We start from the raw sequence: 18,228 nt of genomic DNA on the forward strand, positions 1-18,228 counted from the left end.
GCTTTGTTTCAGTTGAAGGAACATTACGCATATTGAACAAGTGTCATCTGGAAGGGAAAGCTAACACCTTGCCAAAGAAAAAAAAAAGAATCTGGAACTGGAAGGTGGCCGTAATCCTTGACCTGGATGTCGGGTAGTGGCGCTAGCACGTCGGCGTTCCCGTACCTTGGTGCATTCTTCGGTTCAACTTTGTCAGAGCCCGTCCTCGTCGTCTCGTTTCGTCCTTGTCTGTTTACTGCGCTGCAGAATCTTGAAATTATGCACCAATCACGCTCAAATCGCAACTTTAGTCAACTGCGTGCCTCGCGCGCTGCCAGTGCGGATCTCGGAGGCCACCTGGAAAAAGCGTGTGGTCGAGACCTGCGCCGCCAGGTGCAGCAACGATCTCAACTGCTCGCAAGAAAAGCGCGTGCTCTTTCAGCGAACTCATTCAATAGTTCTACATTCATTATCGTGACAGTTTATTGGTCCCTAAATAAAGTTATGCTCAGATATTATATGCATCCAATATGTCTCTTAACTTGAACCAGGACGATCGATTCCGTAGCAGTTTGTTTTACTTAAAGAACGCATTTTCTGAATAATCGGTAAACCAAAAGTAAGTGCTCGACCGGAAATGCTTGGAAACAAAAGGAGTATCACTCCTTCCACTAACAACACAGCAGCCATAGGATGGCTGACCGCGTCTCACTGGATCCCACGACACGTGGGAGAAACCCGCATTCTTTCTCTGAGAGAAAAAATGAAGGACAGGCTAGCGCAAGCGTCTTTTACCTTTTCAAAATGAAAAGCTTGCGTAATATTTCGCTTAATTTCGCTGAGGATGCCTTTTAGGCGTAATTGTTGGACGACATAGTGTTTACAGAGCGCGGTTACGGACAAGGGCCACCTGTTGCTGGCGCTTCGGTTCCACGTACGTCATAGTTTCTGTCTTCTCCATTTGGCTGAAATGTTATTGTGTTTGCAGGAGGACGTAGGAATCTTCGAAAGTATACACCCCTTCGTCATCATTGCGACCAAGCACTCAAAGGTTACCCTGGGCCTCTTCTTCCTCACCAGCCATAACATAGGTGAATAGCATAGGTGGCCACAACGCACATATGTGACTATGAATAACATAGGTGACCATGACATAACATAGGTGACCATAACCTAGGTAGCATGTTATGGTCACCTTCCGCGCACTGCGTAAAGAGCCAAGATATGTCGTGGAACTGCGTGGCCATGATAACATGTTATCAAGCTTTAAGTTATACCATGCTATTCTGTTAGTTCTGCTAGCATGATAACGTAGAAATGTGCTTTCTTGATAACATATAGTTCCACGATATATACCTTCGCTCTTTACGCATGCGTGGAAGGTGCCTTTTCTTCTGTACGTTTCTGGGAATCTCCTTAAACAGTTGGTAGTTGTGTTTTCATCGCGGTTGTCTCCCATGTGAATACCGTATCCTTCTCTCGTCTTCCACTACCAATATTATTCGTTTTTTTTTTATCGCGTGACATTTCGCTTCCTCGGCCTTCAAATATCACCGGATTTATTGCGATAGCAATTATATGGACACTTTCGGCAGGTTTCTGCCGTCGCTCTCGGCGTTGCCGTCATGTTCCCAATAAAACCTAAATAATAATAATAATAATAATAATAACTGTTGGGTATTAACGTCCCAAAACCCCATATGATTATGATAGACGCCGTAGTGGAGGGCTCCGGAAGTTTCGACCACCTGGGGTTCTTTAAGGTGCACCTAAATCTAAGTACACGGGCCTCAAGCATTTTCGCCTCCATTGAAAATAGGGCCGCCACGCCCGAGATTCGATCGCGCAACCTGCGGGTCAGCAGTCGAGAACCTAGACTACCGTGTTGGGTCTATAAAATCCAAATAGATGACATCGCCCCGCGAGTCATATGTTCTACGTGGGAGTAAAAGCGCGCACGCTTTGCCGGCGAGCGCGGCTCAAGCAGATATGAAACGAGCCGGCCATCTCCGTCGCACGAAGGGTGATTGCAATAACGTCGCCGCGCGTACGAGGTCGGCTATCGACGGATCCTCACGCAGAGAGGAAACGCCCTGCCTGTCTTTGTTCGTGCGAAAGAGCATGATGGCGTGCCGATGGGAGGAAAGGGGAAGGGGTGTGCGTCGCTTGAGCAGCAACTGCGAACTTTGATCACATGGGCGTGGTCGCGAGTGCTGTAGCGCGCGCTAGCTCGACGGGCATCAGTAGACGGCTCGTATACCCGTCCTTACTGTTCTCTCACCGTGCTGCTCTCAACGCTTACTTCGCGTTGGGATGGCAGGAAGCACGATAAGCGCTTCGCTCCCTGGAGCGGGCGTATTCCCTTGTTCCAGCGTTTTGTAGAGTTACGGGAGATCAGATCCTGAAGGAGCGAGCTGCTAACCTTACTTCGTATAACATTGCAATTTGTTGGTATCTCATTCATTGCTGCGACCTTGCGGCAAAGCTGTGAGTTTTTTTAAAGAACAAACAATGAAGTACATAATGTTTTTTATGTTGCCAGATCTGACGATGAGTCCCAAAAGAATCGCAACTTTCCGGACAACGGGTGGCCTCCTCGACGTGTTCTTCTTCTTCGGCCCTGACCCAATGTCCGTTGCGAAGCAGTACCTCCGCCTGGTGGGCTTTCCGTCGCTACCGTCGGTCCTGCTTCTGACGAACGGCATCAGCCGCCCCATTGTATACTCTCTCGACGGGGGCATTTATAATTCGAAGACACTGGACATTCAGGTGCGAAGCGAATCTAACTGTACATTAAGGGTATTCGTTGCTGGGCTAGTTGGTTTATATTAGTTGATAACGGTGGGACCAAACTGTTGCGACATGCGGATGCTTAAATTTTATCAAGAAAGGAATGCCGCGGAAGATATTGAACGGAACGCCAGGGAAAACGATATTATTGTTTTTAAAGGGCCCCTAAACCACTTCAAGTTCAAAGACGAGAGAGTGTTTTCTTCATCATCTTCACTACCCTTCCTACAGGTGTTATTTCGTCCCCACCGCTTATTTCTCCATAAAACTCGCTTGGACAACGTCAGCACTAAGCGTTGAGCATATATATCAAGATCTCGCGCATTTCGGCTACGCGCTGTTATCTGAGAATGCGCAGTCGAAAGCGCACAAAACGAACTGAAATCACTTCATCGGGCACGATAGCCGTGCGAGACACGGAAGAGAGGGCGTGTAGACCGCATGGCAAAGTAGAGTAGGATACTATTCACAACTGTCAACTGATATCTCTCGTGTATGGATTAATCGAGAGCTTATTTCCTCATGACGTCTCGTGAACACTGCTGGCGTCACGGATTGGCCGAAAAGACGGGGAACTCTAGGAAAGCATGGCGCGCTGGTTCTTTGTAATTTCAGATTAAGGGGCCCTTTCATTTCTATGGCCTGCACTACAGAAGCTTCTTATAAAATATTGTCACGTGGTCGTTACGGTGAAGAGAGCAAACAGAGAAGCCGGTAAAGATGAAACTCTTTATTGGGCGAGCTGGTGCCCAGGAAAATGAATGAAACTCAGATTGCAACGATATCGGCGCACACAGTGATCGGTCGTCGATAAAACCGATCAGCGGGTGAGGCGCGTCGGCATTTATACGTGTGGCATCGAAGATCCTAGCGTTATCGTTGGTGGAAACGTTAGTCCCAGGATATACTCGACTGTTCGCGTTGTGCGCGCAGCCTTATAAGAAGAGTCTAGAATAATAGGTAAAGCCTCCCGGACATCCTGACGCGGCCTGCGCAGAGCAGTCGTTACATGTGTAACAGGCCGCTTACTTAACAAATGAGCAATGAAGCGTGCGTGGCAATATTAGTTTCTAACAGCACAGTTTTAATTCTTTGGTGCTGGGAAGCAGACCTCTAAAATTCCTGCAAAAAAAGTACGAAAATGTGAAATGTTGTGCTTCATGGATGTCGCTACCGTCAAGTATCACTCGCACAACTTTAAAAAGGCGAATTATTTGTGATATATATTGTTCCTTATCTCCACCGCTAATGAGGAGTGACATCGCAAGGCTGCGTCATTCTTAACAGCGAAACTGTTCATAGCTGACCTTTCACCGGCACCGGCGATGTAACGCTGGTCACGTGGCCTTGTGGTGGGGCGAGAGTAAGGCTGGGTACGAAGGAGGAGGGCTTCGTCGTGCCGAGAGAGGCCTGGCGGAAAGGGGCATGCCTTGCCGAGAGGTGCGAGAGTAAAGCTTGGTGGACAAGGGTGAACTAATTGGAGCCGAATCAAGAGGGTCGAGGGTGAGGCTCGGCGGAAAGGACGAACTAATGAGAGGCGCGCCAAGAGAGGCGTGGTTGAGGCTCGGCGGAAAGCGCGTGAAAACCCAGCTGTTTGCGAGAAGTAGGTCAGTAAGGGGCTCGGTGAAGTATAATGGAGGGTGTCGGTTCTTCGTGAGTCTTCCAGAATGGCCTAGGCTACTCGTACTCCCGAGGCAATAGAAATATCCGTAGGCAATCCTGACGAAGGAGGGCATCAGCTTCGCGGTTTCGACGGCTTTCACGGAGTGGAGCTGGCTGGATTTTTGTATCACTTGATATTTAATATTCCACTCAAAACTAAACGACGCGGGCGCTTGGCATTCCGTCCCTATGCAAACGTCACCGCCGCGGCGTGAAGTGAGTGCACGCCATCGGGCTCGGCCGCAGAACTCCACAAACACTGAGGCTACGGGATGGATTTGCACATATGTCATAGATGCACAGCTCAATATTTGTGTGTTCAACGGGTATTTTCAATACTGGATTTCTAGCGATCTCACATGGGTTATGGGTGTCACGTACCGTCTAATTTGTTACTCTGTTGAAGTCATTGCCAGTAGGAATACTAGCTCTGTTTCCATTAGTCAATTTCTTACATAGTACGGCTCAAGGGAGTGTCACAGATTTTTCAGGAAATATGTATATGGCTAAGTTATGGCGGATCGCGTCCGCGTACAAAACGAGAGATAGAATTATATCGCGTCGGCGGACGAAACCACGCGTAGACCAACACTTTTCGGCGCCCCTCGCCACAGGTTCCCCTCGTGCCTCTCCTCTCGCTACTGCCGATGCCTCTTTCGCAAGTGTCGCGATACTCTCCGGCGGTACTTTCCATCCATCGTTGTGTCATTTTGTATCGTGACGTAGAGATCACGTTAGCGCTGTTATCGGCAGTCACCCTTTGGACTCGCTATGAGACGGACACGTGTCGTTCGCTCGGAGAAAGAAGAGCGGGAATTGGAGAAGCGCCAACGCGCACAGAAGCGCGGAGTGGCGCCAAAACGACGTGAAGCTGCTACTGGAGAACGTGCAGCCGCAGCCTCTGGCTTTGCTGGCTTGCACCTACACAGTAGTGGAGGGGTTCAGAGTTTTTAATGGCCATTCTCGACGCATTTTTTTTGCCGTCGCTGTCATGCTCCGTATAAAGTCTAAATCGATAACATCACCCCGCGCATCGTATGTTCTACGCGCGAGTAAAAGCAAGCGAGCGCTGGGGACGAACGCGTTTGAAGCAGAGTTGAAACGAGCCGGCCATCTCCGTCGCACGAAGGTTGCAAGCGTCGCCACGCGTGCGAGGCCTACAGTCGATGACTCATCAAGCAGAGAGAAAACGCCCCGGCCGTCTTGCGCCAGGCGAAGGAGCGTCGGAGGGGGGCTGCGTCGCTCGAGCAGCAACTGCGAACTTTGCTCATAAGGGCGCGGTTGCGAGCGCAGGCGCGTGCGCTATCTCGGCGGGCATCAGGAGACGGCACATTTCTTGCTGGGCGCTCAACGCTTCGCGCTTAGATGACTGACAGCACAAAAACCGCTTCGGTCCCTGGAGCGGCTGTATTACCTTAACCCAGCGTTGTGTTGACTTACGCGAGATAGGATACAAAAGGGTTAGCTGCTAGCCTTACTTCGTATAACTTTCCAATTTCTTGCTATAGCATTCATTGCTTCGCTGTTGCGTCGGAACTGTAATTTTTATTTATCTGCTGCTAACCTTCTCCCATCTTAGAACAAATGACATGCCGAAAACTCGACGCACGTCCATACTATTCAAGTCATTACCACAATAGCCCCGTATATAATACGCTATCGCCGTCCACGTTTCGAGCACAGGACATCCGTGTTATGCACCTCTTTTGGTTTGCAAGCGGATTGAGCTATGCTGGTGCAAGTAGAAGCGAGCAAATATCTTCTGTCGCTTAGCGAACGTTTCAGGGAAAGCAAATCTCCCATTAGACTTCTTTGTATGAGTACTAAAGGTGCACTGTCACTTTTCACAGGGGCTGTATGGTGAAGATTATTTTCCCAGTAGAAAGGGGACACGGCGACAGCAGTGCAGAGTGAGTATTTTGTTTTGTTTCCTAGAGTCTCAATAATCTTCAGCTTCTTTTCAGTTCAAAGCACGTTTGTACCAGGGCTCTCGATCTGATTGATGTTTCATGCTGGTGTACACTTACAGACCCATCACATGGTAGCGCGAAGCCGATGGATAGTATACGGCTATCCGAGAGGCAGCATTGACTAGCAAATCGAAGTTCACCGCGTGATGGTAGCTTGAAGGAGGAAAAAAAGATTATCAATCACTTGAATGTAGCTCAACGCTCCATGCAGACCGCTTTTTTCTTTTTACTTGTGCTAGATGAGAGATGAGCAAGTTGTCATTTCTAGACCGCGCGAGTGTTTTCTTCAGCATTCACAGAAGCATCCACTGCACTTTCACTAACGTACATGTACCCACCAAATTACAGCCTATATAGAAGCGAGGTGCATGAACAGGCCATCTGGTAATACATCAGCAAAATTGAACCGCTAATCGTGTATCTTAAACGTTGTGAGACAACGTTTACAGCGCATGGTTAGCGGTTCAGTTTTAGTCATGTATTATTGATTATAATGCTACACGTGCTCATTGTAGAGGAGGGCAGAGGATGTAGGTAATATGTGGTATCCGATAATAAAGCATTCGTTGAAAGTTTAGCCCAATGTGCAAGCGCGCGCGCGCCTGTGTGTTTGTGTGTGTGTGTTTGTATGTGCGAGCGTGTGTGTGTGTGAGAGAGAGAGTGTGCCTTGCATGAGTCCTGGTTTTAACGGCGCTATAGTGTCGACAAGTGTTTGGACAGGTACGCCGTCTACTTGATGCTCAATTAATTACACTTCGTCTGCTGGGCACAGGGAGAGGTTTAGCTGCAGTAGTAGTCAATGCAGCACCCCCTACGGGGCCCGCATTTCTCAGTTTTCCGAAACGGTAAGACCAGAAGCTATGGGGACGATAGACGACGTGTCCTCGGCGAACCAGATTGGGGTCCACGTGGCGAAGGTGAGCGACAGTATCACGTGTTCCTAACAGAATTTTCGGCGTTATTGGACTCAGGAGCGGCGAATAGTGACGGACGTTACCGTCGGAACAGGTCATACTGGTCGTTGCGCGAGGTGCCGAGGACCATGGGTTGCGGCAGTAACGCGCAACATGTCCGACGCGGCGGCAGGTGAAATAGTTGGGCGGTCGTCTGTAGTTATCTGCTCAGCTGGGTTGCGATAACGTGGAGGAAACCGTCGGTTTAGACAGAACATGGCAGAAGGGCGTTCTCTGAATCTGGGGGGTGGCGACAGAACACACGGAATGCACTCCAATATCTTCAAGCTCCTCACGAACGATGGCTAGGACGAGAGGAACTGAAGCAGGGGTGGCATCGGAGCTGGGTGAATAGAATGCTGAATAGAATAGAATAGGCGCCTTCGCTTCCATTTCACGACGAACGATTCGTGTCAGGTGTTCTGACTGTGGAGGACGTTGCGCTGCCGACTGGCCTTCACACGTCGACGTTGCAGCATTGTTTGGGAGTCTGGCAAACGGCTGCAGAATGCGGCGGCTTTTAACTCACGACACTCCCTGACGATCGCATCCCCTCTGGAACAGCCCTTGCACATGAGGAGATTGAATGCGTCGTCAGCAATCCCCTTCAGCACGTGCCCGACCTTCTCGGCTTCCATCATGTCACTGTCGGCCTTGCGGCAAAGAGCCAGCATGTTGTTAATGTAGGAGAGTTAGGATTCTGTGGAAGATTGGGCGTGGCAGGCAAATTCATTTTTTTGGGCGATCTTTCGGCTCGCGGGTTTGCTAAATACATGTCGTATCTTTTCTTTGCATTTGTCTCAGCTGGTGAGTTCTTCGTTATCTCCATATCACACCTTTGCCGTGCCCCTCAAGCAGAACAACACATTAGCCAGCTGAAGTGTGGAATACCATCTGGTAGGTACACTCACGCGTTCCAACACGGCCAACCAGTCTTCAACGTCGACGCCATCGGTCCCGAAGAATGTACCGCGATTCTTGGGTGGCACGAAAATAAACGGCGGGGATGGCGACGTCCGCTGCGGAGCTCCGTTGCCTGCTGTAGTGCCAAGCACCTCCACCAATATGTTACGGGGTTGTTTGCGTATATACAAGACGTATTTACAGGAAACGACCGTAGCAAGGGTAAAGATAGCTGACCAACACACGCGCGCGCCGGTAAGCTTCTCCGGCTTTTCGTTTTGCTTCACCTCGTCTCTCGGTAGCCATATTGTTACAATATTGTCCCCGTAACAGTATTAATGGGTAGTGTTAGCAGTGTCGAGGGGCTCTAAGGCTTGTGAATTTGTAGCGCAAAGCAATCTACAAAATGGCATAGTGTGCCTCTTTCTGCCTTATGTCTGCATAGTGTGCCTATTTCTGTTTCTATCTTATGAATATTAATTAATTAATTAATCTTTTGCACCCTCAACGGCCGAGGGCATTACAGTGGGGAATGGTAAACCGTAAATTATGTACAACAGCTAGGTTGTAATGCATTAATGCATGATAATAAGTAACACAGTAGTATAGTAAGTCAATGCATAAGTAATACCTAGATATAAAATGTTGCTAGCTAATACTTTCCTCAAAGACCGTAAGTGCGTATACGAAAGAAAAAAACAAGGTAACATGACATTAATTCCTGTACATAGAGTGTTAGCTCATTTGTGCTGAAAAACTGGAAAGCGATACGACTGAATATAACATAGCAATATTTCCCAGGTTATGCAGTGTTAGGCTACGATCTTGCGAAAGAATTTCTTGTTACCTATGGCAGCAATATCATTGGAAAGGTGGTTCCATTGTCGAGATGGTTGGGTAAAAAGGTTTGTCTGAAAGTGGTAGTGCTTCCTGTTTGAATTCTGACTTTGTAGCGATGGTCGACACGGTGCGATAAGTGAGTTTTTATTTCACAGACGAACGCGGAGGGGCGTAAACCTGCACAGCTGTACGACCTGGCACATCCTAGGGGTGCTTATAGTTTTCACGAGTTGCTGAGTGACCAAGAATTGGAGTACGCCGTCGACTACCAAGGCACTCTAGTGAGTATTCGCTACGTTCACACTTTCCCGTTACTCACGCAGTTCGACTTCAAATACCTCCATTCGAAGGCCATGATCTTATCTCTTGTGCATTCTTAATTTGTTGATTGTATTCAATGCAACTATAGCTCCGCATTCTTCTATAAAGATGGTAAGGATACATTTCATAAGCCTATCAATTTGTTATAAAATACAACGGGCCATTCATTTACGACCACATAGCCCAAATGACCAAAGTAATATAAGCGGTTATTCATGCTTGAATCGCATACGTACGCGCAAATTCCAGTCAGCCCTGTCGCTGAATATATGGTTATTTCATTTATATACCTAAATATTATTTACCTATGTAATTATACCATTAAAACTAGCGTAGGTATCGGGCCTTAAGCAGAAATGCGCGTGGATAACCGTTTGATGTGTGGTGAAGCAATTGGTACTGTTAAACGGCTGCGTTCTCCAGCGGCTCCTAGTGGGTCGTCCTCTTGTAAACGCCGCTCGCTCTCGGAGCCCGTGCTTTGGCCTGGACTGTCGCCATAGCGAATTGTCGCCGAGTCCCGTCCAATAAACCGCTTAACAAATTGGTGGAGAGTGCTGTGCTCCCATGCGATGCCTCTGGAGCTTCGATCCCGTACCCTACCAGCTACCATGCCTCAAGACGCCGCCCTCCCAGCGGCTACAGCGCGCGATGTTGCCTCCTTCCTACTACACAGATTCATACTGCGTCACGGTCCACCCCAAGAGCTTCTCAGCGATCGAGGCCGTGTCTTCTTATCGGAAGTCGTGGAAGCCATTCTGAAAGAGTGCCATGCTGTTCACCGCAAAACTACTGCTTACCACCCGCAGACGAATGGCCTAACTGAACGCTTTAACCGCACGCTCGGCGACATGCTGTCAATGTACGTCGCCGCTGATCACACCAATTGGGATGCCATTCTGCCCTTCGTCACGTACGCCTATAATACCGCCTCTCAGAGCACTACTGGTTTTTCACCCTTCTTCTTACTGTACGGAAGGCATCCGTCGCACACCATCGACACGATACTTCCATACAAGCCGGATCCATCTGAGTGTGCGCCTATTTCTGACACAGCCAGGCTTGCTGAAGAGTGTCGCGAGCTTGCCAAGACATTTACGACGCAGGAACAAGAGCTGCAGAAGAGCATTCGCGACGGCACCACCACTTCTGAGCCCACGTTCCTCCCTGGAGCGCTCGTATGGCTCTCGGTCCCTACCACTGCAAGTGGCCTCTCTTCAAAACTGCTGCCGAAATACGAAGGCCCATACCGGGTCGTCGAGCGCACATCCCCGGTCAACTACTTGATCGAACCCACCGAACCAGCTTCGGACATGCGCCGTCGAGGGCGCGACATAGTCAACGTGGAGCGCCTCAAGGCCTACTATGACCCACTCATAGTGACGAGCTGTTAGGTCGCCGGACGGCTCCCTTTTCGTACCCGGGGTAATTGTGGTGAAGCAATTGGTACTGTTAAACGGTTGCGTTCTCCAGCGGCTCCTAGTGGGTCGTCCTCTTGTAAACGCCGCTCGCTCTCGGAGCCCGTGCTTTGGCCTGGACTGTCGCCATAGCGAATTGTCGCCGAGTCCCGTCCAATAAACCGCTTAACAGATGCAATATGTTTTCCAATGCAATGTTGTTTTGTTATACGCGTATATATGTAACACGCTTTTTTCATTTGATTGGTTATTCACGCAGTTCAGTCTTACAATGCATGCTGATTTGTACTTCGTCACGTCTGATGCGTAAGCATCGTCTGTGCCCAGCCCTGCAATGTCTCGCAAAGGGACAACACCATATGTCCATAACTAAAAAATGGATAAAATAAAACTTTCGCTTTCAATGAAATTGCAACACATCGCATCATGAAGACATGATTACGTAACGGAATATTACTGAACACAACAAAACAGTGCATTTTTCACAACGAAGTACATTGTTATACAATCATCGCAATCACTGAACAACAAAAAATTACAAGTTATTATAAGCGACATTTGATGAATGCTGCGCACAAAAGGACAAATTCACGCACACATAAAATTTTGTGTGCGTGAATTTGCCCTTTTGTGCGCGGCTTCATCAAATATCATGGCTCACCTATTAGCCCATCAGTACATATTAAAATTATAAGCCGTAGGCGAATGCATTTAAATATTAATTGACTGTTCTACATTAGAAACTGCTCTGGTTAGCGATAACGGTGGCATAATACTGAAGCCATGCGAGCCACAAATTTTGTCAACAGGGTGCCCATACTCCATCTCAAAAGTTCCCTTCAGCACTGTGAAGGCTACAGGGCCCCTTAGCCAATAGGAAGGGCGATTAGCCCCTCCACATCCGCGTCGCGATCTGCTCAGCGTCTCCCTGGCGTCTGCTCGCCCGCGCAGGGCGAGTAAAGCGAACACACGGCATCGCCGAAAAAAAAAAATGGCTGCTTCCATCGCATCTGGTGCCCTCCGCTTCGAATTTATCGAGTCGTCATCGTGCGCTGTGTGACCCGTAAGTTACGAACTGACACTTGTATTTGCTTCAGATGAATATGCTGACGCTTCGACAGCAATGTATTCGCGACTATATTGCGCTAATTTCTTGAACCGTTATCAATTTCTCGGCGCGCTATGCTTAGCAGGCGTGACTAAACAAGCAGCTGATCTCTCAAATAACGGCAAAATGTGCCTCATGCTTTGTCCTCAGCGTGAGATTGCACAAAGCGATGGCTCATTTCACCATTTATTTGCTGCTTCCAGCGCAGTGGGCGTACAGCAAGCGCAAGTTCGGGTCGAAGCGGACGGTCGCGTCTGCATGGGTGCTGCCATGTTGATTTGTAACCGCAGTTGCCGGCGGTTACAGACGCAGCAATTATCGATGTGACGTAACACGTGCCAAGCAAGCGCAAATGTCTCAACCCTGCCAATTGTAAGGCAAATATATCTGGAACTATGTTTTGCTGTGCAAGTGGGTGGCTTGGTTACACCCCGTAGCCTTGGTAGTGCTGAACGGTAGCGGTGAGATGGAGTATAGACATGGAGGTTGATTTTGCTCTGTATTGCTTCATTTGGTGTAGAGCAATGTTCAATGGAGCTCTCAGTGTGACAGCAGTGACGCGCTTACCGTGTTTGACCGATCGACGAGCTTTAAAACACGGTCCGGAAACAATCCATGCAAGCTTGCCCAGCTTCGTGTGGGTGCATTGCGGAAAGAACAATCCTTTTTAGAAATAGCTTTAAGTCTACCTCGGTGGTGCTGTGGTTACGGTGCTCCGCAGCTGGCCCAAAAGTCGCGGGTTCGATCCCATCTCGGCGGTCGCATTTGGATGGAGGCGAAATTGCTAGAGGTCAATGTACTATGCAATATGCAGTGCACGTTAAGGAGCACCAGGTGGTCAAAATTTACGTAGCCTCCACTACGGCGCGCGTCATCAACATATCGCCGTTTTGCCACGTATAACCCCAGGAATTATTATTAGAAGTAGCTTATCGGTCCACATTTCTTCATGAAGTAGTCTTGAAACTGCCGTCGCCTCGCGGCGCCGGCCGTATTGTAAAATACCCGATTATTTACCTCGACATCGGAGCTCGCGTCTGGCGAGGAAAGCTCTGCGGTGCACGTAGCCGAGATCGCTGCTTCTGCGAATATCATTTCTTTTTGCACATGATAGACCGTGTGGCGAACGTCACCTTCCGACAAACGCAGTGCGAACCTCAAAAGCCAGTGTTTTTCTCCGTTTCCCGCTTGAATACATTGCACCACGTAACACGTGACAGCCACCGGCTGGCAGTGTTAGGTCATTTCTTACTCATCCCACAAATATCAGCACTCACTGCAAATGCCATTCACTCTACCCTTTTATTTCATGCGACGAAGTCTTCAGCCGCTCGGAGGATATGCACGTCCTCAAAGCGAAACGAGGCCGAAGCTCAGTACAAGACGGAGGCTCGAAGAAATGAAATATCCTTGAACAGGTGGTGTAGATGGAGCCAAAGTTTTCGACAAGTCTTCCTTCAAGGAAGCAACTGGAGATTACAAGATCACTTGTCGAAACATTGCCTCCAGCGACTGTTCAAGGATTATTCGTCTCTTCAAGGCGAGTGCATTTACCCGTACTACAGCTCGCTTTTTTCTGACCCCCATGCCTTATTTGTTGAGGTGTGCTATGTTGCAGCGTTTGAATTTGAAATAATTAGACTGCTTCTGCAGTTGGTGCTCCATTCGCTTCACGCGTGTTTTGAGGCTTGTAAAGCTGCCACGAGCATAGAGTTTCCTACAATATTGACTAGAGGGAACTCTGGCGCTGCGATCGTTTAGGCACCATGAGAATGATGGATAGTACACGGATTTGCCTAATCTTCGTGTTTGCGGCTTCGAACGCACTTGTGTGTTTATTGTTCTGTTTTGGCTTTAGTTTCTGATAAAGAATGGATCATTGTGAACTTCATGAGTCTGAATCGGCGACCCTAAAAAGGTCTAGGTGGTGGAGTGGACCTGCCGAAGGTTTGCTGAACTTCGTCTTGCGGCAAAGCGGCTGCAGGCAGCACGGAACCAAACGAAGCCGAAAGAACGAAGCTCAGACAAATCCGTGTACTACGCATCATTCCCATGCTCGCTGAAGCACCGTGCGTTGCAGCTCCCCTTGACACTAGCGCCACATTTCCTACTTGTGTATTATTCGGAAACTCTATGGCCACGAGCATCTCTGTTCGCTTATTGTTTCTCTCCGCAGTGTCATATTTTGTTTTGTGCAAAATATAGCGTGCAGCACACAATACCGCACCCTCAAGTACTAAAAAATCTTTGTCTCCTCTCAGGTACTTCAGCGTCCCGAGTGTGTCATCGACGGCAACGCAAGCGCCCACATGCTCAACGTCAGCACATACTCGAACCTCCGGAACGCCTACGAAACGATTCTGGCAAAGACAATGTACAGGTTAGGAACAAGGACTCTATCTACGCGCGCGAGAACATCTCGTGTATTCGTCCACAAATGAAGCACTAGAACGCTAGCGCCTTTGAGACTGGTTCTTACTGCCGGGAGGCTCTAATTACCTTGACCGATGCGTTCGATAGTGGCTCTCGCACTTCGGCGTTCGTGTGTCCTCGTGTATTCCTTGGGTTCACCTCGTGATAGTTCGCACTGCCGAAGCGGGTCTCCGAGGCCACGTAACTTCCTAAGTGGGCCCAAAGCGAGGAAAACGTGTACACCGCCTGAATAGAGTCAGATAACGTATCGAGACGATCGTCAGCCTTTTCCTTTGTGACTCATGAAGAACCAGACCAGAAAATGATCGTCAAGGCAGCAATGGCGAACTTGAGTTAAACATGAACTATGCCGGATGAAGAAGATGGAGAGGTTAGCTTGTTCGGCCTGTGAACGCCATCACTGCATGCCACTGCATGAGCTCATCCGTAAATAAACAAAGCTGACCTTAGTTCAATGCACTGCACAAGGGTTCTTTCAGCGCTGTGTCTCGTGTGCTTCACTGTCCCGTATTGTGCGCTGTTCTGCCATAATCACCTTACTTCAACCGTAACAGTATTGCTGCCTTCCGCCTACAACAAGACAGGCCTAAAGAGGATCTTCTGAGCATGACGTACAAATCCGTTATTTTTCACGTATTTTTCATAGAGCAAACGAAAAAAATTGCATACCTCACATTGCGGGTTATCTTGGGCCTCACTTCCACAGCAACCATTACGCCTTGCTATACGGCTCGGAGAAAGGCCCGTTATACAGTCGACATATAAAGCCACGCGATAACGGGACGGGGTCAGTTCGGCACGTTTCTTGACGTCGCCGCGCGGACATCACTTTCTTTCGTCATCATGTGTACCTCGCTAAACGGCCGTGGCTTTGTCAAACGAATCCTTTTGCTAACTCTACTTCCCGACTGCTTCTTCTTGTCTTTCCCTTGAGTAAACGTGCACGTCACTTGCTCTCCGGCCTCAGGTCCATTTCCAAGAACTCCGGTGTGCTAGCTCAGCTTCTGGTGCGAAGTACGTTCCCAGGAGCAGGACGCTGGAGCGGCTACTGGAACCCCGAGCGGAATCCTTACAAAAGAAGTGTGCAAGGTGAGGAAGTTATCGCAGTCTGCTTGCACGTCCGATAGTTTTACTGAAGTCTAACGTGATAGCTAGATCGGCTGTTAGTCGATAGGCAGCGTACTGTCAATCACCTGCACGCGTAACGGTGCTGAACCCGTGTCTCCGGATCAGTTTCATCCAAAGCTTCTCTTTTGTAAATGCTCCTTGCACTGGCCGGTCATCATCGCTAACGATATGTCCAGCGTCGGTAATGGCTGAAGGTTTCTCCTAGGAAATATTATCGCCTGAAATGTTTTTATGAATTCGGGCTCAGGCATCGGGGAAGCAGTCGCTGAACGATTTTGTTAAACGATTGCGACGTGGTCACCCTCACATCGGCAACTTCGTACACTTGTGCCATTGCGATGGCTTCTCCGAGATTGCTGGTGACTTGTTGAACTGCGTGACAGCCTTCGGCGAGCGGGTGTGATGGCCGTAGGCTTACGCACAGAGGTGCAAGGGGGTGGGGGGGTGAGAGGATGCGCTAAGTTTGCTCCATAGCTCCACTTATCTGGACCTGTACGGTCATTGTTTAAAGTGCAGAGTTATGACCGCCAAATTTTTGACGCTGTAGGCTAGTTCACACCCGCGACTAGCACCGGTCGAGCGGTCACGTTAGTTGGAGAGTGATCGCAAACGGAATCTTTGGTCGCAGTGCGACTGCTTTGGCTCAGTCGCTTGGTGCTCGATTTCTCAGCTGCGCGACTGCAGTCACAATGCTCTGAAATTATCACATAGGCAGGAGCAGGACGTCAGCCTATTTTACGGGGAAATGGCAGTGAAAGCCATATCGAGCAGACGTGAATTCTGCGTGGCGACGAGTATAAAGCCGCACGCAGGTGTGAACAACGGTCGCCCGTCGCAAATGGTCGCGCGACAGTTGCTACAGTTGCAGGTGTGAATGCGCCTTAATGGTGGCCGAAGACCCCCGATGTTGCGTTCCAAGAAATGTGTACTTTCCAGCCCCGGGAAGCCGGGGACCAAAGGCAGACTGTTCAGAGAAGCACGTCATTGCTTCATTTTCATTTTTGCGCCCATTGGGAACTTTGTTTTCTTTCGGACTTGACAAGCCGGTGGCCGCAGCGAGGTCGAGAGCTCCATAAAACTTTCCACTTGGTGAATTCTGCGCACGCCTATGGTGATGACACTCTCTGTATAAAACAAACAAACAAACAAACAAACAAACAAACAAACAAACAAACAAACAAACAAACAAACAAACAAAAACGCTCAGCTCGGCTCCTAGTGGTAGCACGTGTAGTAAAACAACTACCGCTTCAGTTATGGGTCGGCACCGCTATCAATTTGTCATGCGGCGAGGACGTGTGTCGAGTGAATCAACGTTCTGGAATACGGGTTTTGACTTGGCATGGCCAGTACCTCGGCGGAGAGATGTTCTTCTGCTCCTCAGCAATGTGGCCAGTGTGATAATATCTCTCGTTGTTGTCGTCGTCGCCTGTATATGCTCACAATGTACTATGACTTTTTCTTTGTTCCTCGTCACCATGAAATCCTCTGCACTTCGTGCGCACCCTCTCCTGTATTCACGATCGAGGGCTTGTTTCTTTTGTTTGAGACAACCTGATTAAGCCAATAGACGACGAAGCTAAAGAAAGTATGGGGCACATTACTTGTATGTTTTAGCTATAGTGCAGTAATTCTGACATAAAGGGAAATTAATTAAAGTGGAGGAACAATCAACTTGCCGCAGGTAGGAACGTTACCTACAACATTCGGATAACGCGTCCGATGCTCTCCTGTATTCAACTATCTACAATACGGCTAACCCCGTTGGCAGGGGTTCTATCAGGGTGTACGGAGGATGTAACGAGATCTGCTAGCATACATAATAAGTTCAGGCAATATACATGAAGAGTATAGGCCTACGGTATGGAATGAATAAATAATAAATCTGAACGCGTTTCCGCTCAGATATGCTGCTGCACAACATCATGGGCATGCCTGCCTTACGGGACGGCCGCTTGCAGCCTGCGCGATGTGGTCGATGCCGGGGCGCTCCGCGCTTGCAGTAGACTGGCCCACCTGACCGTATATTTTCCAGTGCGTCGTCGCATGTACTTCGGTGAAATCGCCCATCCTGACAAGCAGGTTCGTATTTGCTTGGGAACGGGAGCGCTGGAGGTGTGAACGGTAGAGATATCTTAAAACCTTTCTAATAATGAGAGACTGCGCTTTCTATAGATTGGTGTACTAACTTCAGTTGCAGTGGAATTTGACAAGGGCGCAATAAAGGGAGCGCACCTAGTGGAGGTACACAATTATTTCGCAAGTTTCTAAGTGCTGCAAGTAAGCGTCGTTTCTCAGCGTAGCTTGGCCCTACACGTCGAAGCTGTCAACCATCGCCTAGCGGACCTCCAAAGTAGCCATGAATATGCAATAACAGCAAGGCGATGGTGCGTACCTATTCAAACTGACCTCCGACCAGAAAGTCGCGTTGACTGAACCCATATTTTTCTTGTGTTTGGTGCTTTCGTGTCGTTACGACATCGTGTGTTCCTTCAAAAATTCTGCGCCGTCTCCCGTACTTTCGCAACCCTAAATGGATTAGCCCAAGCTTACTTGGTTTAATCAAATGTGACTACAAATGTGACTGCTGCGCATGTGAGGACAACAGACAGGCAGACCGACGAAGACGAGCGCTGACTTCCAACTGAAATTTCATTCTGAGAATAAGCATATAGGACATATACACCTATGATAAAAAACGACAATACTCAATAAAGCCTTGCGAT

At 48.8% G+C, this 18,228-nt stretch overlaps 1 protein-coding gene across 1 annotated transcript; it reads left to right on the top strand.

The window, feature by feature from the left end:
* The first annotated feature begins 7,261 nt into the window (after nucleotides 1–7,261).
* On the top strand, nucleotides 7,262–17,578 carry LOC119398987 (uncharacterized). The gene is made up of 6 exons (XM_049417488.1): nucleotides 7,262–7,318; nucleotides 8,159–8,161; nucleotides 9,253–9,378; nucleotides 14,203–14,321; nucleotides 15,342–15,463; nucleotides 17,408–17,578. Exons 1-6 carry the CDS (start codon nucleotides 7,262–7,264, stop codon nucleotides 17,506–17,508), a joined length of 528 nt encoding a protein of 175 aa, XP_049273445.1. The 3' UTR covers nucleotides 17,509–17,578.
* Nucleotides 17,579–18,228: the final 650 nt, after the last annotated feature.

Source organism: Rhipicephalus sanguineus, chromosome 7 (genome assembly GCF_013339695.2).
Source record: "Rhipicephalus sanguineus isolate Rsan-2018 chromosome 7, BIME_Rsan_1.4, whole genome shotgun sequence".
NCBI classification, from domain to species: domain Eukaryota; kingdom Metazoa; phylum Arthropoda; class Arachnida; order Ixodida; family Ixodidae; genus Rhipicephalus; species Rhipicephalus sanguineus.

Bases quoted from the DNA above. Each gene is read 5' to 3' on its own strand.
- LOC119398987 (XM_049417488.1), top strand. From the start codon at position 7,262: ATGGGGACGATAGACGACGTGTCCTCGGCGAACCAGATTGGGGTCCAC. The intron at 9,379-14,202 runs GTGAGTATTCGC...GTCTCCTCTCAG, and splicing joins TCGACTACCAAGGCACTCTA to GTACTTCAGCGTCCCGAGTG. The intron at 15,464-17,407 runs GTGAGGAAGTTA...GTTTCCGCTCAG, and splicing joins TTACAAAAGAAGTGTGCAAG to ATATGCTGCTGCACAACATC.